The sequence below is a fragment of the Halichoeres trimaculatus genome, unplaced genomic scaffold (genome assembly GCF_033239565.1).
Source record: "Halichoeres trimaculatus isolate MK-OKI-2021-1 unplaced genomic scaffold, fHalTri1.1 fHalTri1_scaffold_14, whole genome shotgun sequence".
NCBI classification, from domain to species: Eukaryota; Metazoa; Chordata; class Actinopteri; order Labriformes; family Labridae; genus Halichoeres; species Halichoeres trimaculatus.
Window position 1 is genome coordinate 14,599,573 of NW_027437192.1, and position 21,559 is coordinate 14,621,131.

Here is a 21,559-nt window from a genome sequence, read left to right on the forward strand (position 1 = left end):
CAGACACCAATATTAATTCATTTTTTTAATTGATTTATTTTGATGCACCGACTGTACTAAGATGGGCAAGACTTCTGAATAACCTTCCATTGTCCAAAAGTAAAGCCAAAATACCAGATGCTGACAAACTGAACTGAACTGGTGACATCAGAGCCAGATGTCACCAGTTCCACTGACTCCAACCAGAGCACACAGCATCCATATTTCAATTATGAAGTGTTGCTACATGCACATCCCCAACTTAAACCAGGGATATTCCCAGCTGCTGTGTCTCATTTAAAGAAATTTGGAATCATGGCTCTATTCGACGATGCTTTTGTTCATTATCACCTCGGGTGCTTCATGGTCCTGAACCGCTGGGTGGAGAAGCGTCTTAGTAACTATTGTTTTGGGTTTGAACAGTGCCTTCTCCAATCACTTTGTAGAAACTTTGTTGATGTGGTCAGTGTAGCTAAATTTTTTTTACAATCACTTACACAGGCCTCATCATACAGCTGTGACAGTATCTAAACCTCTGACAGGCTCTGGTTGATTGAGTTTAATTATGGAGTGACAATTACCTTCGCATAATTTACTCATTTATTTATTTTTGTATGTAAACAATGTTAAATCATCAGTCAGTGTTATAATTGACGTCTCATTTTGTCAGTAGACTGCCCACATTTGAGCGTCCTCACAATAGAGAGGCAGTTTCCGGTAAATATCCGGTGTTTGTAATGAACAGAGCAAACGGTTCACAGCCATGGATCAATAATCTGAGTGATCAGCTGATAATGTTTTGTGTCTGATTGATGATGGAGTAATGATGGGAGCAGTGATCAGAGTCATTTGTTCAGTGTAGAAACAAACAGAGGTATTGTAATGAGGGCCTCAGTGTGTGTGTGTGTGTGTGTGTGTGTGTGTGTGTGTGTGTGTGTCGGTATGAGGCGAATCTTCCTTTTTTCTTTCACTTCTTTCACGATGCTCTTTGTCTCCTCGCTCACCCCCTCCTTCTCTTCCTCTTCTTCTTCCTCCCCCTCCTCCCCTTTGCCCCCTACCACTGCCCCCCCTCCAACCCCTCCCATCAGTACCCTCACACACACGCACACACACCCCCTCCCCTCAGGCGACAGCAGAACAAGAATTGATTAGTGGCACGGCTTAAAAATAGACGACTAGTTGTCATAGCAACGCCCACAATGAGCTGTTGTCTAGTTTAATAAAGAGCCGCGTTTTGTCTGAGGTGGAAGGTGTGTGTGTGTGCGAGTGCATGTGTGTGTGTTACTGTGCAGTCAGCAGGTGAATCGGTGTGTGTTGGGTTGTGTGTGATTACACTGCGGTCCTGCTGGATGTGACTTCTGTACCGATCAATTGAACCGACAACAAAAACACCACCCGCATCTTTCGCCGCGCTCCCATTGGCTCTGAGGCAGCATCCCAACGCCATCGACTCCTGAGCCGCTCCATGCAAACCAATTACATCCCTGTTGCTATGGGCGCCGTCCTGATTGGCCTCATTAGTGTCAAAAACTGGCCATATGCAAATCCTGGTCATATTCCCAGCAGCCCCGTCATCAGCATCCTTTACAGCCAGGCAGCGTGTGTGTGTGTGTGTGTGTGTGAGCGTGCGTGTGTGTCAGCTGGACCAGCAGCCTGAGCCCCTGTTGGCACAGGGAGGGGTTTGTTGTTCCCGGACATCTCCCATCTTTACTCGCTCTGGCTGAAGGAGGCTGTAGTAGCTGCCTCTGGTTGTAGTTCTCTGTAGGACTATTGGTATGAGACACACACACACACAGACCCTTCGTGTCACACAGATGTTAAAGCATCAATGAAATTCGGGTATAGGAGGAGTCTGGTGTTGGACCTTGGTGATGCTGTTAGTCTGTTGTTTATATGATCACTGTTTGGATGTTTGTCTCTATTCATAAATTCTACACACATTTAAAACACTCAGACTCTTGTATGGAAAGCCTCAGGTTTCTATTTGTAGTATTTCTGTGTAATCGTCTGAGTAGTAGTGACCAATAAGGCAGGAGACATATTCTGTATGGAGAGCAAAAGCAGGCACATCACAATCCACTGTAATGACATCAGAGGTAATCTGAGGATGATTTATTCCTCTCTATAAACGGAAATCTGAATACGAGAGCAGCTAACAGTCTGCTCTAGTTCAGACGTTTACACTGAGACACAGATCTTCTTGATGCTGTGTCACTAAAGACAGTCAGCGTTCAGATTTCCTGACTTTCTGGATTGCATCAGAACTGATGGATCTCACCTCCAACAAACAAACACTTAAAGGGGACATATCATGCTGATCCGTGATTTAATACTTACATATAGAATGATAAAGTTGAAAACAAGACCTTTCACCCCCTGAATTTTCAAAAATTGAGATATTGTATTTTTTCTGATATCCTAGAACAAGATTTGATGCCTCTGAAAATAGGTCATTGACATTTGGCCGTGAGATTTCGACCTTCATGACGACATGAGGATCCTCCCTTTTTTTTGGAGTAATCTGATAAAGCAGCTCCTCCTCTGTGAAGTCAGTTAGTCACACAACCACCACCGAGGGATACACCCACCAAGAGCCGAGTATAACTAAAGCTCCCTACTAGCTCTGGCTAACTTGACAGAGTGCTAACATAGTGACAAACTGACGGTAGAGGCGATCTTTAGTCTACACTTTCAGCATGATGGATAAAACAGACAGAGAAAAGTGAAGGAGCAGGATGGAGCCCTGTTATAGAAATAGTTTATTGGTGAAGTCTGCCTATATTTCCACGTATAAACTATACATGTTACAGTACCCGTTTGACTCACCACACTGAAGCGTCCTGAGATGATCTGTGTCAAGGTGGATTTTCTACCTCTTGAGCTGCAGAATAGTTGGGGTCTGACTCGGGGTCCAATACAAAAGGACGTATCCTACACTCTGCCATTTTGATAGTGCTATCAATGCCTTACGGTGAAATTTTGGCAAACAGCAAACTCGCTCGGTCTGCCCCATCCAATATGGCGATTTTGTAAATACTGCCATGCTGCAAAAACCGCCCCCTGGCTCTACCCCCTCCGCCCGTCTGATAGAACTGACCAATCAGAGCACAGAGGGCTGTGACGTTGCGAGGTTACTGGAGGTCATTCTCGAAACAGAGCGTTTCAACGAGATCTTCAGAATGGCCTAAAATGAAAATATTGAGAACGCTATTGTGGGGCAATGAAGGAACTAAATGACTTGTACTGAGGGCAGAAATGCTTTACAGGCATCCTAGTCTGGCATAGTGAAAAGGAGAAACAAGCATGATATGTCCCCTTTAAAAAGTAGTTTCCGTCTCCTCTTGAAGAAAGCCCTGACAAAGCTTGACTTTTTACCAATCACCTTTATTATGATGTTCTTTTACTGAACTGAAGACCTGTTGATTACAAAAAAATCATTCTCTTTTTTAGGTTGATCTCTTGGAAGTGAGCCAGAGTGAAGCCTCTGTGGTACTTACATGTTTACAGCCAAACAGATAAACAGGCGCTCCTCTGGGTATCATACCCCTCTGGAGGATGTAATGAATCAGGGAATGACCGTGCAGACACACGTGGAAGGTTTAATTTCTCTTCGCTTTTGATAAGACAAGTTGCTCAGTTCTCAGGTATCTGATTGGATATCTAAGCATGCAGAGGAACAATTGGTACTGAGTTATTTTTCCAATTTGGGGGCATTATCCTCCAGTCTGCACACCTGCACTACCAGGTAACTGTGGACAGCATACAAGTGTCTCCCCATACTCCTCTGATGCATAGAGTTGCCTTTTCCTCAATAAACTCTGGCTCACAAAGGTGTTCAAGTATTTCCACAGTTAACAGCATGTCATCAGCGCTATCAGGATCACTCAGTATTTAGTTTGGTTATATTTTTGTCTCTTTGAAGCCCACAGACCTGAACAGCTGATCAGTGCACTGCAGGCAAAAGAGCACGTCTGTGCTGCATTCGCAAATAGTGTGAAAACAAAAGAGCTTCCTGAGAGCAAAGTGAAGTGCTGAAAATCTCTCAAAATGAGCAAGACTATGCCACAGACCCGTCCCAACAACAACAAAAACAATAGTAAAAATGCCTAACAGGGTCCAAAATGAAAACATCTCTCTGCTAGCTGTTACTGACCATGATGGTTCCTTACCTGTTCTAGTTAGTAAAATCCAGGTCCTCCAGATCCAAGGCCAGTCCTCCTTCCAGTTCCTTTTATCATGATGAAAGGTTTAACTTCTCTGCCCTGGATGCATCATAAGTTGTTTCCCAACACAAATCAAACACTGCACATCAAATTCATTTAGTTTGTTGAAATACTTCCAGACTTCAGTCTTATGCCCGCCAGTTGTCATTCTGCTGTCATGTTGAATCAAGTTATGTCTGACTGAGAACGTTTAAGGTTATCATGGTAGATTTAACATCCTTGTTATGTGGATCCGTGCAGATATGCTTACATAGAAGTTGCATCACTTTACCCCATCCAGAACCGTAACTTTTCATGTTGATTCATGTCTGTTAATGTGAAGTTTATTTATTTATTTATTTAACGCAAATTGCTGGTAGTCTATACGCTCAGAAGTAATTAATGGTAGTCTTATTTTTAACCACTTCAACTACAGTGTGGACCACTCTGAATGCTCCTATTCAATGATCTGACAATGACTGACCTCATTTTATGAACCGTCATGTTGGAGACATGATGTTAGAGTGATTTTTATAAAACAGCTCCATCATTCAGGTTGAGTTTATAACTTTTCTGAAAAGGTGGTATTAGGTTTTTATGTTTTTATTGGAAAAGATAATGTTTGACCTCAATTTTAACTATGAGCACTTCTTCAATGCTGGGGCCTTAAAGAGAAGAAGCTGAAATGAGGGGTTTTGTAAAACAGGATTGTTTCAGCTATCCATCATTGAAAGCTAATACAAAGCTATCAGATGGACAGTATAAAGCCTGAAAATTAGCACAGCATCCCCTCTTTAACTGATATTCGTTACCTGGCTAAGTGAAATACTTGATTCTGATTAGTCAGAACTAGAGCCCGACCGATATGGGATTTTTGGGGCCGATGCCGATACCGATACTGGGGGCAAAAAAAAAGCTGATATCCAATATATCGACCAATATCCGATATATTGGCTGATATATATAATAAGTTCATTGATATACACAGGATATATACTTTATGTGAACACAAATTATTATAATACCCATATGATTCAAGACAGAGACAGAACACTATTAAATTAAGACAAGGAACTTAAATCATAAAACTGTCAACATAAGAAATGTAGTGTAAACCAATGATAAATAAGAACAAGCTGTAAACAATAATACATAAAGAAGTCAAACTTTAAACACAGTAAGTAGAAAAGATAAGTCAAACTGTAAACACACAATGAGCAACTTACACGATGTTAAAACGCTGTATTATAGTCTTACAGTAGATAATGGTGGACGTGTGAAATAACAGTACCATTTATCTCTCAAAAAAGCAACTAACACAATGTTAACACGTCATTCTATAGCCTTACATTACATAATGGTGGACAGAGGGGGTAGGCACTCGGGCAGTGTGCAGCCCAACACACAGACACACAGGAACAGGAGTGACAGAATCTCTGCGGAGCAAAATTTTTTATAATCGGCTACATTTTGGCCGATGTTGATTAATCAGTGACAGGCATAATCGGCCCGATTAGTCAGAACTGCATAACAGCAGTGATTAATTTATCACAATGAAAGCAATGTCAGGGACAACCTGACCTGTTGACACTGTGGTAAAAAAAGTTTAGCTACTGTCTCAGGCTGGGAAAAGTTTGTGGCTAGCACACATGTGAGCGGGGAGGAGGAACTGGACCCCAACCAACCCCCTGTTTATATGTTATCCCTAACTTCACCACATACGAAACACTTATCCCTATGTTCCCACTGTCACTGTCACACAAGCCTTTTGAAGCCCTCCTCTGTCTTTCTTATTAACCAGTTGATTCAATTACACATGACACATGTAAACCACACACAGCCTGCTGCACTGAGTGACAGAGAACACAGCATAAGACAGAGTCACGGCTGCTGGTGTGTCCCTGAACCTGTGGTCTCAGGTGCGGCTCCGTTCTGTATCTAGTCTTAATTACCCAGTAAACCTTCATCTATTAGCAGTTATTAATTGTAATGACGCATTTTTTAATGCCTTTTTTATCTGCACACATACACAGGAAACTAGCTTTTCATGCTTTTTTTGTGAAGAGAGAGGAAGTCAAAGCTAACAGACTCCATTCATAAAAACACTCATTTTATTCTACAGAACAGAGAAGATGCTGTCCTTCTTAAAGTTTAATCTGGGGGAGAGTGGAAAAGGGGCTGTAGGTGGGATCAAGCCTAGGATGCCCACTTTAAGGACAAAAGTATCGGGACATGGGAGGCATGATTTTTAACATATGGCCATAACTCTAATGAATAATGAACACATCCAAACTCAAACATTGTAAAGGTAAGTTTAGTATGATCAATATATCATCTGCCGATGATAGGCTTCAAAACTCTGTATCAGAAACAAATGGGGAATCACGGAACCCCCGTCCGTGTAGTATACAGCCTGTGGTAGTGACACAACAGTTGTGGTTAAAAGAATCCTCTCCCCCTCTACAAATAGCTGTGTCTCTGTAGGGATCTTGTCTGTAATGTCAGACAAGCAAAACAACAACCTTTAGCTGATGCACTTTGATTTTACACATGAAGCCTCTGATGATTACATTGCAGTCATTACAGCCTGTTTTTAGTCCCATGGATCCATTAGTTGTTTGAATGTAGAAATAAAAACAGGTCCTGGGATTAAAAACACTGTAACATCCCTCTAATGGAGCTGCAGCTGTGTTTGTGTGTGTGGGTAAACTACCTGATAAATGTGTCTGATGCATGCTGCAGTGCAGTCGGACGCTGACTACGTTTTCTGTGATGTGACTGAGTACACAGCGTCCTGCTGCTCACCCTGTATGACCCTCTACACACAGACCCCCCCCCCCCCCCTCCACAGCCTACAGCTCAGCACTGCCACAGTTAACATGACCTATATGCCAGCAGTGAGAGCCGCTCTCATGCTCCTCTATACGCTGCTGCTGGCTGTTAATGTGCACTGCAGGCATCATGCATCTTAGGGGATCTTTCAGGGATCGTCCACGGCGGCCATTTTGTTCACATCTCGCATGCAAACTTTAAATCTGCATGTGTGAGTGTGTGTGTGTGTGTGTCTGGAGCAGTGAAACAGAACAAAGGTGAAGCCTCTCATCATGTTTCCTAAGTAAGTTTTTGCCCTCTCTGTATCCAGGAGCCATTATTTTTTAGACGAGTTGTGAATTTATGTTTCTTTTAGAATTGTACACAAAAACAGTTTTTACAAAAGTTAGATGTTCAGCCAGACTGACTGGGCGTTTTTGGCTGCAGGATAAACTCACTGAACAGCTGATTATATCAGGGATAAAGTTGCACCACTGGTCCTTTATGTGTGAAAGTTATTTTATTCCATTTTAAAATAAATTGACATCTAAACTAGGGGTTCACCGATCCAACTTGCCTGGTCCCGATACCGATCCTCATCCAATACCAGTGTTAAATAATAAGCTGCATGCTCTAATGTGGGATAAGACTAGTAATGTTTTCCGCAAAAGACAAAAATGGGTACATATGAAATTATTGAAGTTAATATTTATTTAAACTAGACGTGTTTTAATGTTTAACAACATTTTGGTTAAAAAAAATGCCTCCGAATTTACAAAAATGACTATTTGATGGTAAAATTTTATGCCTCATAGACTAAATCATAGTTTTGCCTTACTGTCAAGTTTGGACTGATCCTTTCCCCTCCGATACCCGATCCAGCTCTGAGGGGCTAGGTTGTTGATTTAAACACAAGAACTACAGATTCTGTGTTAATCACAAATGACAAAACCCCACAAAACCAATCTCTGCTCCATCACAGCATCAGATCTTAATTAAACGAGGAAGTTTAGTCGGCCATTTGTTTGGTTGCCAGCCTAAGATGGGTCTCAGGATTTCAAGCTGATCTTAGGACAGGCTGTTTAATGGGTGTAAGAGGTTTGATCATCACTGTGCAGGTTAATACAAACTAAGATGACCCTAAAGCTTTTCATATCTGCTACATGTCTGATTCTGTCAGTAACCTAGAATAACCCAGCTTTTCAACAGTTGGATGTGAAGCAGAGTAAAGGTTATCCAAGCTAATTCAAGCTTCAAACAAGGCCAGCGTCACCTAGGTTAAACCACATCCAGAAAAACCTGGTGTTTGTCATAGAAACAGTTAGGGGGTGCACGGATCACAATCTTATTTTATTGAAAATCATTGAACAAAACATGTGAAACAATAAAATCTTTATGTTTTAACTTAAACAGCCAATAAAGTGTCCTGAGTTTTAGGTCTCAGAGCAAAAAGCAACAATGGCTTGCTGTCAGACTTTCACAGAGGTATATATGATCAGTTTTATAAGTAAGGATGGGCCAAGCACTGATCCCCCAAAATTAAGGAAATCCGCACAGATTGATCGGTGCATGTCGAGAACCAGTCAGATATTTAACCTAGTCTATAAAGCTCATACAGACAGGCTAATGCTGTCTTTCCCGTGTTTCCAGCGTTTCTTCAGCTGTTCTGTCAAACGAAGACGAGTTAATTACAAAATAACTACCTTGAGAAAAAAAGGATCTGTATCTCAGTTGTTAAAGTTTTGAGGTTACAAAAAGTATTGAGTCATTAGTAGAGGTGGGAGAAAAAATCAGAAATGGATATATCGGGATTTTTTGTTTGACAATATCAAAATCATGATTCTTCGTCATTTTTTTATTTATTTTTTTCAAATTGAAATTCTTCATTTCAGTCTTTGTTTATAAACTGGATTGGAAAAAAATTGCCACTTTTCTCCAGCAGAGGGTGAAATGCTTCTCTCCAACTCATGTGATGTGCATTTTATGGGAAAATATGGCTCTTGATATAGTCTGTAGACATTATCATCGTCATTCAACTTTTCCCCAGATCACAAAAACCATAAATATCAAAGAATCCCAACTTAAATCAAACCAGCCCTCCAAAAATCATAATTGAATCGAATCATGAGAATAGCACATCATCCCAGCCCTAGTTATTAGTTATCTTTACATTTTGACACTTAATAAAGTCATCAGATTAAGAAGTACACGGAGGTGCATAATGTATTCAATCTCAACTAAACTAGATTGACAGCTGGGTTTTGCTGAACTCTTGGTTTTTTAAAAAGCACTGTTGCTGTTTTGTCGCTTTAAATGTTTCACAAATAAAAAAGAAACCCATCAACATAAGCCTCCAATATGACCCCTATTTCCCTTTCACTGCGCTCCTTCTCTCTGCTGTCAGCGAGTTTGGACATCTGAATTTAATTGACTTTTTACTTTTTTCTTCTTTTTTTATTGACCATTAGGATTATCGGTGATCCCCAGTTCTTTCAGAGTCTCCTTAAAAGACTAAACACTGTAACGACTAGTGACAAGTTTGACAGTCACAGTTTTCTATCCATTCAAGTAACGGCAAAATGGAAACTCCTCATGTCACGTAGAGCAGGTATGTTCAGCTGGAATAACGTGACCCCAGCCGGGAAGAAACAATTGAATCAAGTGTTTTCATGGATAACAAACAGCATACTTCACCAACCTAACACAGGATGAAACTCCTGATCCAGACTGGACTAGTTTCTCCGGTCTGAAGCGCTCACGTGAAGCTGTTCTTCATTTTATTTATGATTACTCTGTGGTTCCTTTGATCATCTGTGATCCAGAGGCCTGTTCTGAGGTAGTCCTTAGAGCAGGCTGAGGAAATGCCATGACAGTTTTTTTAAAGTTCACAAACTACATCTTAAAATCTCACCAAACTGAAGCAGAGAGCAGCAGAGGACAGAGAGTGCTGGACTTCAGTCTGTTGGCCATTCACGTTACAAACTACCTCTCAGCATGTCCAAAGACCACTGAAAAACTGAGATGTTGAAGAGAGGCTGAGAGAGTGTTTAAAGCTCCTGTCTGTTACGCCACACTTGAACGCGTTGATACTGCAAGATTTCAGAGCTGAGTAGGCGCAGGATGCTCCTTTTAACATCTTCAAATCTAATGTTTGACCACAGATCTGATAAAGGAAGACAAGTCACACAAGTGTAACATATCACTCTTATAGGTTTGTCTCATGAAAACTTTCTACATGGCATTTTGCCACTGAGTAATTCAAACCAATGTAAAGACATTTCAATGTGGCAAACCTTTAAAAAGAGAAAACTCAGACTGGTTTACCTGGATTCAGATACTAGTACCTTAGCACCCAAACTAAACAACCTCCACGTGTGAGGAAGGAGTTGTTCAATGGTAAAGGCAGCAACAGTCAGAAACTTCAGGATGTGACAAAAGTCCAACAGTTGGTCCTCTGTAAGCTTTGACCTGCTGGAATGAGGTCGAATTTCAAACAGGAAATAAGGTTATGAGCTTTTCTAGATGTAAGATGATATTGTTTCATAAATGTGTCGTCAAGTGTCGACACTTTCACGGGCAGGGATTTGAATCCTCTCTGTATCAGGTCTGTAAATGCTCAGTCCCTCTTTAACTCCGGAGCTTTTCTTGTGTAAACGTAAATGTTATTGATTGGGGTTCCGGGTCTTGCCAGTTTTGTGCCACAGCCGCCATTTTGCACCCATCACCACCATTTTGACGGAGGGATTAATGCCACAGACGGAGGCGGGTTGTTGATTTGCAGCACCGGATCAGTAGTTGCACATTTTTTTTCCCTTTTTTTGTCTTAGATGGGAAGTGAGGGCTGACACATCTGTCTGCTGCTCCTCAGCGATAAGCCCCACATCCACCGATGAATCAAACTGTTGAGAAATGAAACGCAGAACGCTCCCCTGCTTCCCCGCTCGTGTGTGTAAAAACTAAAGAAGGTGGAGGTGGTGGTGCAGAGACAGAAGGCGGACTGGGAGGAGTGGAGTTGCATCAGCCAAATGAATTGTCATGATGCAGATCATGCGTGAAATGAGCAGCAGATTCCTCAGTGCAGTTTGCAAATGGCCTTATTACCATTACACCAAGTCAGCTGACAGCGAGCCGAAAAACAGTGGTAACCGGACCAGGATGAACCGGGACGGGGACAAGGAAAGACTGAATGGGACCAGGACAGTCTGTTAGTGTGCAATGTCACTTCTCAAACAGATAAAGATTTAATCTAGCAGGCGTATTTTATAGGTTGTACCTTAGTCTGATTCTTTTAGCCATCCTGGGATATTTCCAGAAGAAACCAGGAGAGACTGGGACAAACTGGACCAAGAAAGAGCGGGACACAAACCAGGACTGTAAAAAAAAAAAACTCTCCTGGTTTAATTCTGAGGAGGACATTTTAGCAGCAGCCATCTGATCGACAGCTCTGTGCATAAAGAACATAGTGTGTGTGTGTGTGTGTGTGTGTGTGTGTGTGTGTGTGTGTGTGTGTGTGTGTGTGTGTGTGTGTGTGTGTGTGTGTGTGTGTGTGTGTGTGTGTGTGTGTGTATTTGCGCCTGTTTTATGTGTGTGTTGGGGGATGGGAGGAGGGAATTAAGAGTTGGCATTATGTCAGGAGAGAGCTGCCATCTCTGCCTCCTTCCTCGCCCTGCACACACACTCACACACACACACACACACAAAATCACACACATTCTGCACTCACACACACACTTGCAGCCTACACAAAGACTTGTGCGAGGATGGCGCAAGATGCAGAAAAAAAAATCACTCAGCTCTGCGTGTATCCTGGCTGTGTCACTCCTTTATTACCCCCCCATACACAGACAGACACACACGCGCACAGACACACACGTGTATGCATACCTACACACACACACACACACACACACACACACACACACACACACACACACACACACACACACACACACGTCCACTCCTGATTGGCTGCTGTAATATGAACAAATGAAGCCCTCTCAGCTCAGGCTGCATTTAAGGGGGCCCCCTGAAAGTAAGCATGTGTTTATTTTTACAGTGAGCAAGGGGGAGGAAAAGAAAGACGAAGGGTTTTGAGGAATTGGGGGAGGGTAGAGGAGGAGGAGGAGGGAGGAGGGTTTTTTCTTTGTGGTACTGTACAGCTGGATCAGGAGAGGGGGGAACAAAATCCTGCCTTCTGTTGGAATGCTGAACGTGGACGTCTGGGCACCGTCTAGTTGCTGGTTCGTGACCGAGTGACGAAGAAGAGGGCGACTTCTCTGGTGGCAGAAAGTGAGAAAGCCGCTGTCAGGTGTTTGATGAAGACGTCTACCTGTCCAAGTTTGTCCAGGTGTTGCGTCTCAGAGAAGAAGAGGTGTAGTTTCAGCTCCAGGTGGAGCGACATTCTCTGTCTCGTTTCTACCTCTCTCCCTCGCCATGTCTTTTCTTTCTCCTTTATTGCACTGGCCTGGCACGGTGCCCAAAGCTGGAGGGGTGGGGTGGGAGGAGGTGGGAGGGATTATGAAGGGGTGATGAGGGGAGGGGGGAGGGTTTGGTTGAGGAGAAAGAGAGGGAGAAAGAGAGTGTGTGGCGGCTTGTGTAGCAGCTGACTGAAACAGTCATTATATTATGTAAAGGCAGTCGGCGGCGGCGGCGGTGGCCGGGAGGAGGAGGAGGAGGAGGAGGAGGAGGAGTGGTGGAAGGAGGGGGGAGGGGAAGGGTGTGGGGTGCCAGTTACTGACGTGCAGCACAAGTCCGCCCCTGATTGGCTCATCAGCGGCGTTCTCAGCGGTGCTCTCTGGCTCATTAAAGGTGGAGGCTCGGCCGAGAGGTTGCTCGTGTTTCTCTCTCAGCAAATGGAGGCGACGGCTCGGCTCTGCAGCTGCGTCACAAATTAATTAGAGAAGAAGAAGAAGAAGAAGTGTTGGGGAGGGCCGATCATTAAGGCTCCTCCCTGTAGATGAGAGCAGGATAACAGAGACGTTAGAGGAGGACAGAACGAGCAGATTAGAGCTCCATGATACAATAGATGAGGGGAGACGATAGGACGACACCAGCAGGAATAATTTGCTAATAGGAAGCTGATTAAGTGATAACAAGCCAATTAAATGTGTCTGAATTACAGTCACCGACACTCCAGCGTACATGACATTCATGTAAAATCCAGTGCAGGTTCAGGTGATATTAATGCAGCGATGCAGTGCTTCAAATGAGAGCATCCATTTGCATGTTGTCTGCTGATGGAGGAGACGCTGCAGGATCCAAACAGCACGAGGAGAAGAAAACAGAGGGAAGTGTTAAACCTCACATCCGCTCAATAATTTAAATCTTGAATTTATCCCAAATGTAACACAGATCTCATGTAGTCTGGAGTAAATAAATATAAGCCTGCAACTTGCAGATGAGTTGATGAGGCTTTTCATTATTTATAATGAAGTAAAAAGCAGCATAAAACATCTAAAACCAGTTCACACTGGTTTGTTTTTCCACAGAACAAACCCTGTTCAGGACCTAAGCCTGAACTGTTAATCAGTGAGTGGTCCAACCCAATGCTGTCACACCAACTGTTTTTACTATTATAATTTTTTTGTCTGTTGACAGAAGAAAAATGTGATTCAGTGTTTTAGGACATCCATCCGGTATTTTTGGTTCTTCTGTTCCAGTATAAAAATGCCGGCCTGTCTTCACCCTCTGCGGTCTCATTTTTGCCAAACAGCTTTTGTCTCTGTCTTACTGCCCTCTACTGATCTGGTGGTGTGTTGCTATTACCTTTATTTTTTTCTCCAAATGCCACTGGTTTGATTTGCATAATTCACCCAGTTCTTCTGCCTGCAGTGAAAACGCAGCTTAAGTGCCACAGGAACCATGCAGTTGTTTTGGAAATCTTTTAGCAAGAACTAAAAGTTCCTGGACCGTCTGACTAAGAAGCACCTTTCGATAAAAAGCCAGTAAATAGTTCCCAGAGACTGTCAAATAGTAAACATGATTGAAATGTGCATCCCAAAGTATAGAGGGACCTTTCAGTTACGTATCTTTATTGTCACTTATTAAAAACGTGTTTGGTAATGTGTGCATTAGGTGTGAAAGAAAAAAAATCATTGAATGGTCCTATTAGGATTTTTGTTTAGCAATTTCAAATCATGATTTTTAGTTCAAGAATTGATATTTTATCTTTCAAATTTAAGTCCTTCGTTCTAGTCCTTGTTTTTGAAACAAAGTTGAGGTCTCAGATCCCCGAATAAATCTTAAAAACTGGCTCACATGTGATGGGCACTTTTTGGAAAATATGGCTCCTGATAAAGTCTGTAGACACCATCATCTTCATTCAACTTCTTCAGTTGGTTAGGTGTTAAAAAAGCAAACTAAAAATCTCAAAAATTGGAAATATGGAAGAAATGTAATTTTAATCAAATCGCCACCCCAAAAATCGTTACAGAATCGAATCGTAAGAAAAGCATATCGTCCCAGCTCAAGTGTGCCTATGCAGATTTGAACGTAAACTGAAGTGGTACAATATCCTGCATCTCTAACATTACATCATCACTGAGGCTCTGATGGGTTAAGCAGCTCATCACCTCTGTGCAGCTGTTGTTACTGTACCTGCATGCTGCTCAATCCAACTTCACTATCTTCAATTGACAACAGCAAAAGAAAAAATAGCTTCATAAGTTTTTAAAAACACAGAAGAGGAGGTGGCAAAACACTTTGAGCAGTATCCATTAAAGCAGATCCTCGCGTTGACCTTAGAGGTCTTTTCTCTCGTGAAGCATGCAGCAGCAGACAGAAGTGTGTGCTCATCTGCTCAGTTTGAGATTGTACAGCATGTATTTAGATTTAACTGCATTGTAAACAGAGTGGAGAACAATGCACAGACAGCAGAATGACATCTCTTGAACTATTTTAGTAGAGTTCACTCCGAGCTCTCGCAGCTTTGCAGCCTGCTGAGTGTGCACTCATCTCTTGTTCTGAATGTAACTTGTTGTCTTCGACACTATAATGGCTCAAATATTGGACACCCTTTATTATGAGATGTGTAAAGTGAACCTTTTTAATTGGCCTTAATGAGAAAACTTGTGTAACGTCTATTGAAATCACATGTGCAGATGAAGCACCAGTCAGCCATGCAACTCTGGCTCTGACAGTGGCTCTGGTTGTGAACATACCTTCAATCTCTAATTCAGTAACAACCTGAAAAAGAGCTCCATAACCTAACCTCACCTCAGCTCTGGTATCTGAGTCTGCTTGAACAAAGGACATATCTGACATTTAGGTGACAAAAATCAGAGTTAGAAAATAGTTTACTGCTCTGCTTGTTCTCTTCATAGAGTTACTTAAAGGAGTGATCTGTTAGAACCACATCCTGAAGCTGTTGTTTTATGCGACTGTAGTTTATTCTAGCTCTGACTCATGCTTTAGCGATGTGCTGCATGTGGTCACAACTGTTTATAAATGACTTAGTATCCAAGAACAAAAAACTTTGACATTTTGCACATTTGGAGTCAGATTCTGTGCAGTAGACATCTTATGGTGGACTTACAGGATTGATATCTTGCCCTTTCCTGCAACTAAACCCCAGTTTACCTCACTGATAGAGCATCAGAGCTTCATCAGGTGGGTCCAGTCCACAGCCGACAGATTCTTGTTTTTGGTTAAAAGCAGACAGTCACGGCTATGAAAAGTCCAAGTTCGCCGTACCTCCTCTACTCTGATAATCTACGCACAGAGAGCTGCAGGATTCTCATTGGTCAACAGAGTTGTCCATCAAGATGTTACATCCAGTCTTTTTAACATTCAAACTACACATTTTAGAAAAATGAACACTGTTAGTGTTTAGTGGATTTACTTCTGTGTTGTATGAACACTTCTTGGCAATACATTTTGTACTGATGGAAAGCCATATGTCTTCTTTAACTTGGTGTCACATTTGTGAGAAACACGTTTTTTTGGGATGAGCAGCAGAGTTGGATACATGGGTTGCATCAAGAACGATTTGCCAAATCTTCTCTGCCAATGCCAAAGAGCGTACTCAGTCTTTGACTCTTGTTTGGTGGATTTTAAGGCATTTGTGCTAAGTTTATAATGATAGAAACCTTATTTGAAAAACATGTTTGATGTGTTTTTTGATTGATTAGTTTGATCTAATTAACGTACAGCAGACAAATTTAACAACCCATTCAGCAGCTAGCCAGTAGGGGAAGCTTCAAGGAAGTTGGCTTCACTTTAAAAGTCAGTCATGTCGTTCATCTTTCTTACAGCGTATGGTTCCACAGCAGTATGCCTTCCTCATCAGTAACTACGGAGAAGTAACAGTCAGTGTAACAGTAAGAATCTGCTACCAGTTTAAACACAGTGACGTACTTGAACGCAGCCCTGCAGGAAGTGTTTCTGCTCTGTCACGTCCTCATCCAGCTCTCCTGAGTCCTGATTGGTTCCATGCTCCGTCACATGACTCAGCTAAAGAGCTCATAAGACTGGGATTGTTGTCATCCGCACAAAAGTCTTCCTTACTGGTTTTAATCACATGCCAACACACACTCACACACTTGTGCACACGCATGCACCCAGCTGTGATGTATTTGTCACAGTGAAGTAGAGATCCAGGCTATTCTTAGTCTTCAACCCACTTCCATCTGAACGAGTTAACCATCAGCTGATCATTTATTTATCCCTGATGCGTCCTAACGAGTCACTGCACTGATCTCAGGTCAGCAAGGTCGTGCTGGTTAGTCACCGCCTCATTTCACTCTGCGGGTCATCCTCTGCAGTGTTAGCAGAGAAGTCCAATGATGGTGATCTATTCATACATTAAGACACTTTAAACAGATTACAGTTTCTGTAAAGATGAACCTGATGTGATTCAGAGACCCCCTGGTGTCCTTACAGAATCCCAGTGTGAGCCGGACCAAGAACCGGATGGTCACAGCTGATATTTGTTATGGAGGTTGTGTGCCACCATGTAGCTCAATTTTTTGTCCTCATCTAGATTTTTGTGAATATCTTTACTGATGTTTTCCTTCTTTAAAGAGCATGTTTAAGGTTTTGATTTGAGAAGTATTGCACCAATGATGGAACTTTCCTTCACATTGAGTCCCTCCATAGCTCCCTCTTCACTCATAGCAACAGTTGGACTGTAAAAAGAACACATATTTTGAATTCTGCAAGTTGTGATTAATATACGAAAAGGTTCATGATACATTTTCAACAGTCCATGATAAGGATAGCAAACATCTGATAATAGTAGTAAATAACTATAGTTATGCAAACTCTAGAAATAATGTAAACAGAAAAAAATCGGCATAAATTTATAGATTTTAAATATTGGAATGATAATATGTAGATGATTACCCTGGCGGCATTGGTCGCTCTAACGGTTTAGCATGCACCCCATGTAAACAGGAGGTGGTCCTTGTTGTAGACGTCACTCTTACTACTCTCGGCCTCAAACATTTGTTGCATGGCTTCCCATGCTATGCAGCTCCACACACCTTTGTCTCTCTTCCACTGTCCTACCAACAAAATGCAACAAAATAGCTTTAAAACAAACCAAGAAAAAAAAAGTACAATCTAGAAATATATGACACATTCAGGTTTAAGCAGCATATGTTCTGTGCCTGGTGTGTTTATGAAATGAAGTACATGTGTGTTGACTTAAAAAAAGTGTCTTTTTTTTAACTTACAGAAAAGAGGTTTGAAAAAAAAGTTTATAAAAAAAACTGTTAATGTCACAGAGACTTATAGAGAGGTTTAAGTTGTCCCACCTGTGTCCTGCCAATAAAGCATCAGAGGTGACACAGGACTTACACAGGAACGCTGTAAGTTTTAATGAGGTTGCCCGTGAAGCACAGAGAGTGTGTGAATCTCTAAGTGTATGTATGAGAAGCTACTGCTGCTTGTTTGCTTGTCATGCTTCTGCAGCACCAGTATTTGTTTGGGAAATCCAACTTTCGGACTCCAGCATTATGTCAGATTCACTGTAGCAGTCCAAAGGACTGTTGAGGGGTCAGGATGGGAAAGAGTCAGTGAAGGGTGGTCATGACTGTATCACAATAAATAGGAAGAGTTGTTTTGTACACACAACTCATTTTACCCTCTCCACCTGGACACATTACCTGTTTGATGGAGACCAGGGTACAGTGGTCGTCCTCTTAGACCGTTCCAATGCAGCCTAATGGAGCCAAGCTAGCTATCAGCTAACCTCAGATGAACTCAAATTTGAGTTCATGGATGTTGAAAACAGGGTTTGGGATTTGTTTTGGATTTAGGTGAGACGTGTTGCAACCACAGTTATTGTGTAAAACACAAAGAACAACAGGTACAAATAGAAAGGAGTTAGAGCTACTGGCGCTCTTTAAGACCTGTTGATGTATTGTACTTCATCTTCTCATCACAGATGTGAATCATGAAAGCACATATCTCATATTTGCTCATATTGTCTGATGTGAAGTGTGTCTGAGATCCTGGTGTTTAATGTCCCCTCCCCCCTTCCTGTTTCCCTCAGGATGGAGCGGATGTCTGAGGAGGCGCTGAGGCTCAACCTGCTGAAGCGAGGTCTGGAGTCGCCCAGCGAGAGAGAGGAGGCGCTCGCCAAACGCCTGAAGATGGAGGGCCACGAGGCCATGGAGCGCCTCAAGATGCTGGCTCTGCTCAAACGCAAAGACCTGGCTGACCTGGCAGCGCTGGACGTGGCAGGGCCCCTGGGAGACGGTAAGGGCCCCGGAGCCAGCTCCCTCCACCATCAAAGCCTCATGGGAGCTGCATACGAGGAGAAGATGAACGGAAGTCTGAGGCTCGGGGGCCATGGCGGCCATGTTGGACCAAGTAAGAATGGGAAGGAGAACATGATGGACGAGCCGGTGGACATGAGCGCCGGGAGGAGATGGTGAGGGTGAAATATTTACACATCAGATCAGAGAGGGACAGAAAGTGAACACTTTATGATTCAGCACTGGAGTAGAGCTAAGGCGGACGTGTCAGACTTAACTTTGCAACACTGCAACAATAGTCAAATAAACAAGAACATTGATTATCAGCCTTTCAAAAATAGAGAGCAGAATACCAGAATCACCTTTTCTATCGGTCTCTTCAATGAAAGACCAGCAGACTAAAACATTTCAGAGCAGAAGTGTGACAGGCAGAAAAATACGTCTTACAAGCGGCAGCAGCTTTTCAAACTGTCAGCTCATACAAACATAAATTTGATGGTTAGACCCTGAGGTGGACTTGGGCATTTAAGAGAACAGCAGGGGGGATTCACTAAGAATGGATTGTAGCTGTTAGTAGCACCAAGAGTTGTGCATCATTTGTCCCCGCTGTCTGCTCTCTCTTAAGCCTTATTCTTCTATGCTGACCCTACACCTTTGTGGTGAATGCAGTCACAGGCTCTACATACTCCTGCCTCAATGTGTGTACATGTCTCTCTGCTATTCTCCTCCTTAACACATCAGGGCAGTGTGGTCTGTATGATCCTTGAGCTGCCTATCTTAAGTCCTTTTTCATGTTCTGCTTGCTTTTTTACAGCAGCTTTGAGCACTTTATGTTATATTGGAGTGCCATTTATCACAACACCAAATAGGACAAGGAAGGTCAGAGAGCACGGGTCATCGGAGTCGATGAGCTCCCATCTAGGAAATTTTGTAAATTCAGGAAACATGACCCTGCTCAACAGACAGCTCACCGTGCGTGCAGTCCACAACGTTTTGATGCACATTTACTTTTCACAAGACCCTTTAAATCAGGCTCACATAGGCTTCTGCGCCTGAATGAGGATACTCAGACATTCAGCTCAGGTTACCCCATTAATAGGGCGCAAAGGTATCAACTAGGTTTAAAAGTCCACTTCATCAAACAAACTGCCCTGATGTTAATCAGGCGCAAAAACTCTCATGAAGGGTTGCAGCTCTGTGCAGTTTGCTCCTGCTTTGAAGTGATTGTGGGGATGAGCTGTCAGCATCTCCTCTCCCTGCTGCACAGAGCTTTGAGCTCTCCTCTTGATGGAGTTCACATCTGTCCACCCACAGGTGATGAGCTGATGGGGAGGGAATACTTTGTATGAGATTATTTGAAAATCCCTTCATGACTAATTCGATATAAATTTCGGGATTTAAGCTTCCCCCCCTGGATCAAGTCAGAAAGGCTGTGTTCACACTGTGACTCAGAGTGACCTGAATCTGATTTTTTTTGCTCAAATGTGATGTGTTCCATATCTGCTTTTGTTTTTTAAAGTCTCAACAGCACAAGTCACATTGAATCGGACATTTTCAGATCAGATTCAAGCCACCTTCAAATGTGGCACTGAATTTAATGCATATCGTCATTCATAGGCAGGAGTCACACTCAATGAGTTCAAACATGGAAGAAACTAAAGTGCATGTTTGTGTTTCTTGTTGTGGAGCGCTGGAAGAGAATCAGGTAGGGATCTTACAAGAAGCAAAGCAAGCTCAAATAAGCAGCTACACTTTCGAGATCAAGCCCCTAAAACTCAGGGCTATTTTAATTTCCGTAAACACCGTTCTGTGCGTGATGTCAATAATTTTCAACTGAGCATGCATGCTCACATCGCAGTCCACCAACAGGCCGCATTTAAAAATGTTATGTGAACAACCAACAAAAAATCAGATTTGAGCATTAAGGCCTGCAGTAGGAACATAGCCAAAAGGCAGCTCATTGAAGTAGAAAAAAACATGCTCTCAATGGCAAATCAGCCATAGTTTCAGGCAATTCTCACCTTTGCATGCCCTTTGTAAATTATTGTAAAATCATTTACATTGGTTTAGCATTCTCCATAGCCATGCAGTGCTTTTTGTGAATCAGGCCCTCAGTGTTTGGACCTGTGGAGGAACAGGGATTATGTGTAAACTCATGCATGTCATAACTGTGGTCCCACAGTACAACATCCAGGTGTTTCTTCAGTCATCTCATGTGATCAGGTTGTGAAGAGCATCTCCAGCTCTCAGCTGTAAAAAAAAAAAAAATTAAAAAAAGGCAAATCCACACATGAAAACATGTAAGATGACGTAACCAACTAATAACTGGCAAATTAGATTCACCATCGACTAATTTTGTTACTGATTTTTGTCAAGACTGTAAATAGTCTTAGTAAATCCACTTTGAATTCACCTTCACAGGGCGGAATAAACTTAGGTTTTATTTAGTTAGCTTTAATCTCAGATATTTTAACCCTGAACATCTTGTTTTTCCTGTCATCCCTCGTAGTGAAACGGATCACGACAGACGGACCCCGTCTCCAGATGTCATCATCCTGTCAGACAATGAGGCGTCCAGTCCCAGAACGACACCTCGACCTGAGGAGCGCCTGCACCAGGCAAACCTGGACATGTTCAAGGTACGATCAGCCCTCACTGCACCTCTGAACATGTTATCCAGCTAACCTTAGAGTCACGGCTCACTCTGCAATCTTAAATCCTCATCTGGGTTCAACAGCTCCCTGATATAAAGTGGAGCCTTATCACTCTGTGACATGAGGATGTGTGTAACATGAGACTGTCTTGTCACCTAGATTGCACAAGGCAGATTTAAGGCTAAGGATCTTTTAAAAAATCAAGGCTTCTCTT

General features: G+C 42.5%; 1 protein-coding gene across 1 annotated transcript in view; it reads left to right on the top strand.

The window, feature by feature from the left end:
• gatad2b (GATA zinc finger domain containing 2B) overlaps positions 1–21,559 on the top strand; it is a 51,840-nt gene that overhangs the window by 17,490 nt on the left and 12,791 nt on the right. Inside the window, exons 2-3 of the mRNA XM_074686692.1 lie at positions 18,487–18,867; positions 21,201–21,330. Of these exons, the coding sequence (XP_074542793.1) occupies positions 18,488–18,867; positions 21,201–21,330 (510 nt within the window). The 5' untranslated portion in view covers position 18,487. The remainder of the gene's footprint in view (positions 1–18,486; positions 18,868–21,200; positions 21,331–21,559) is intronic.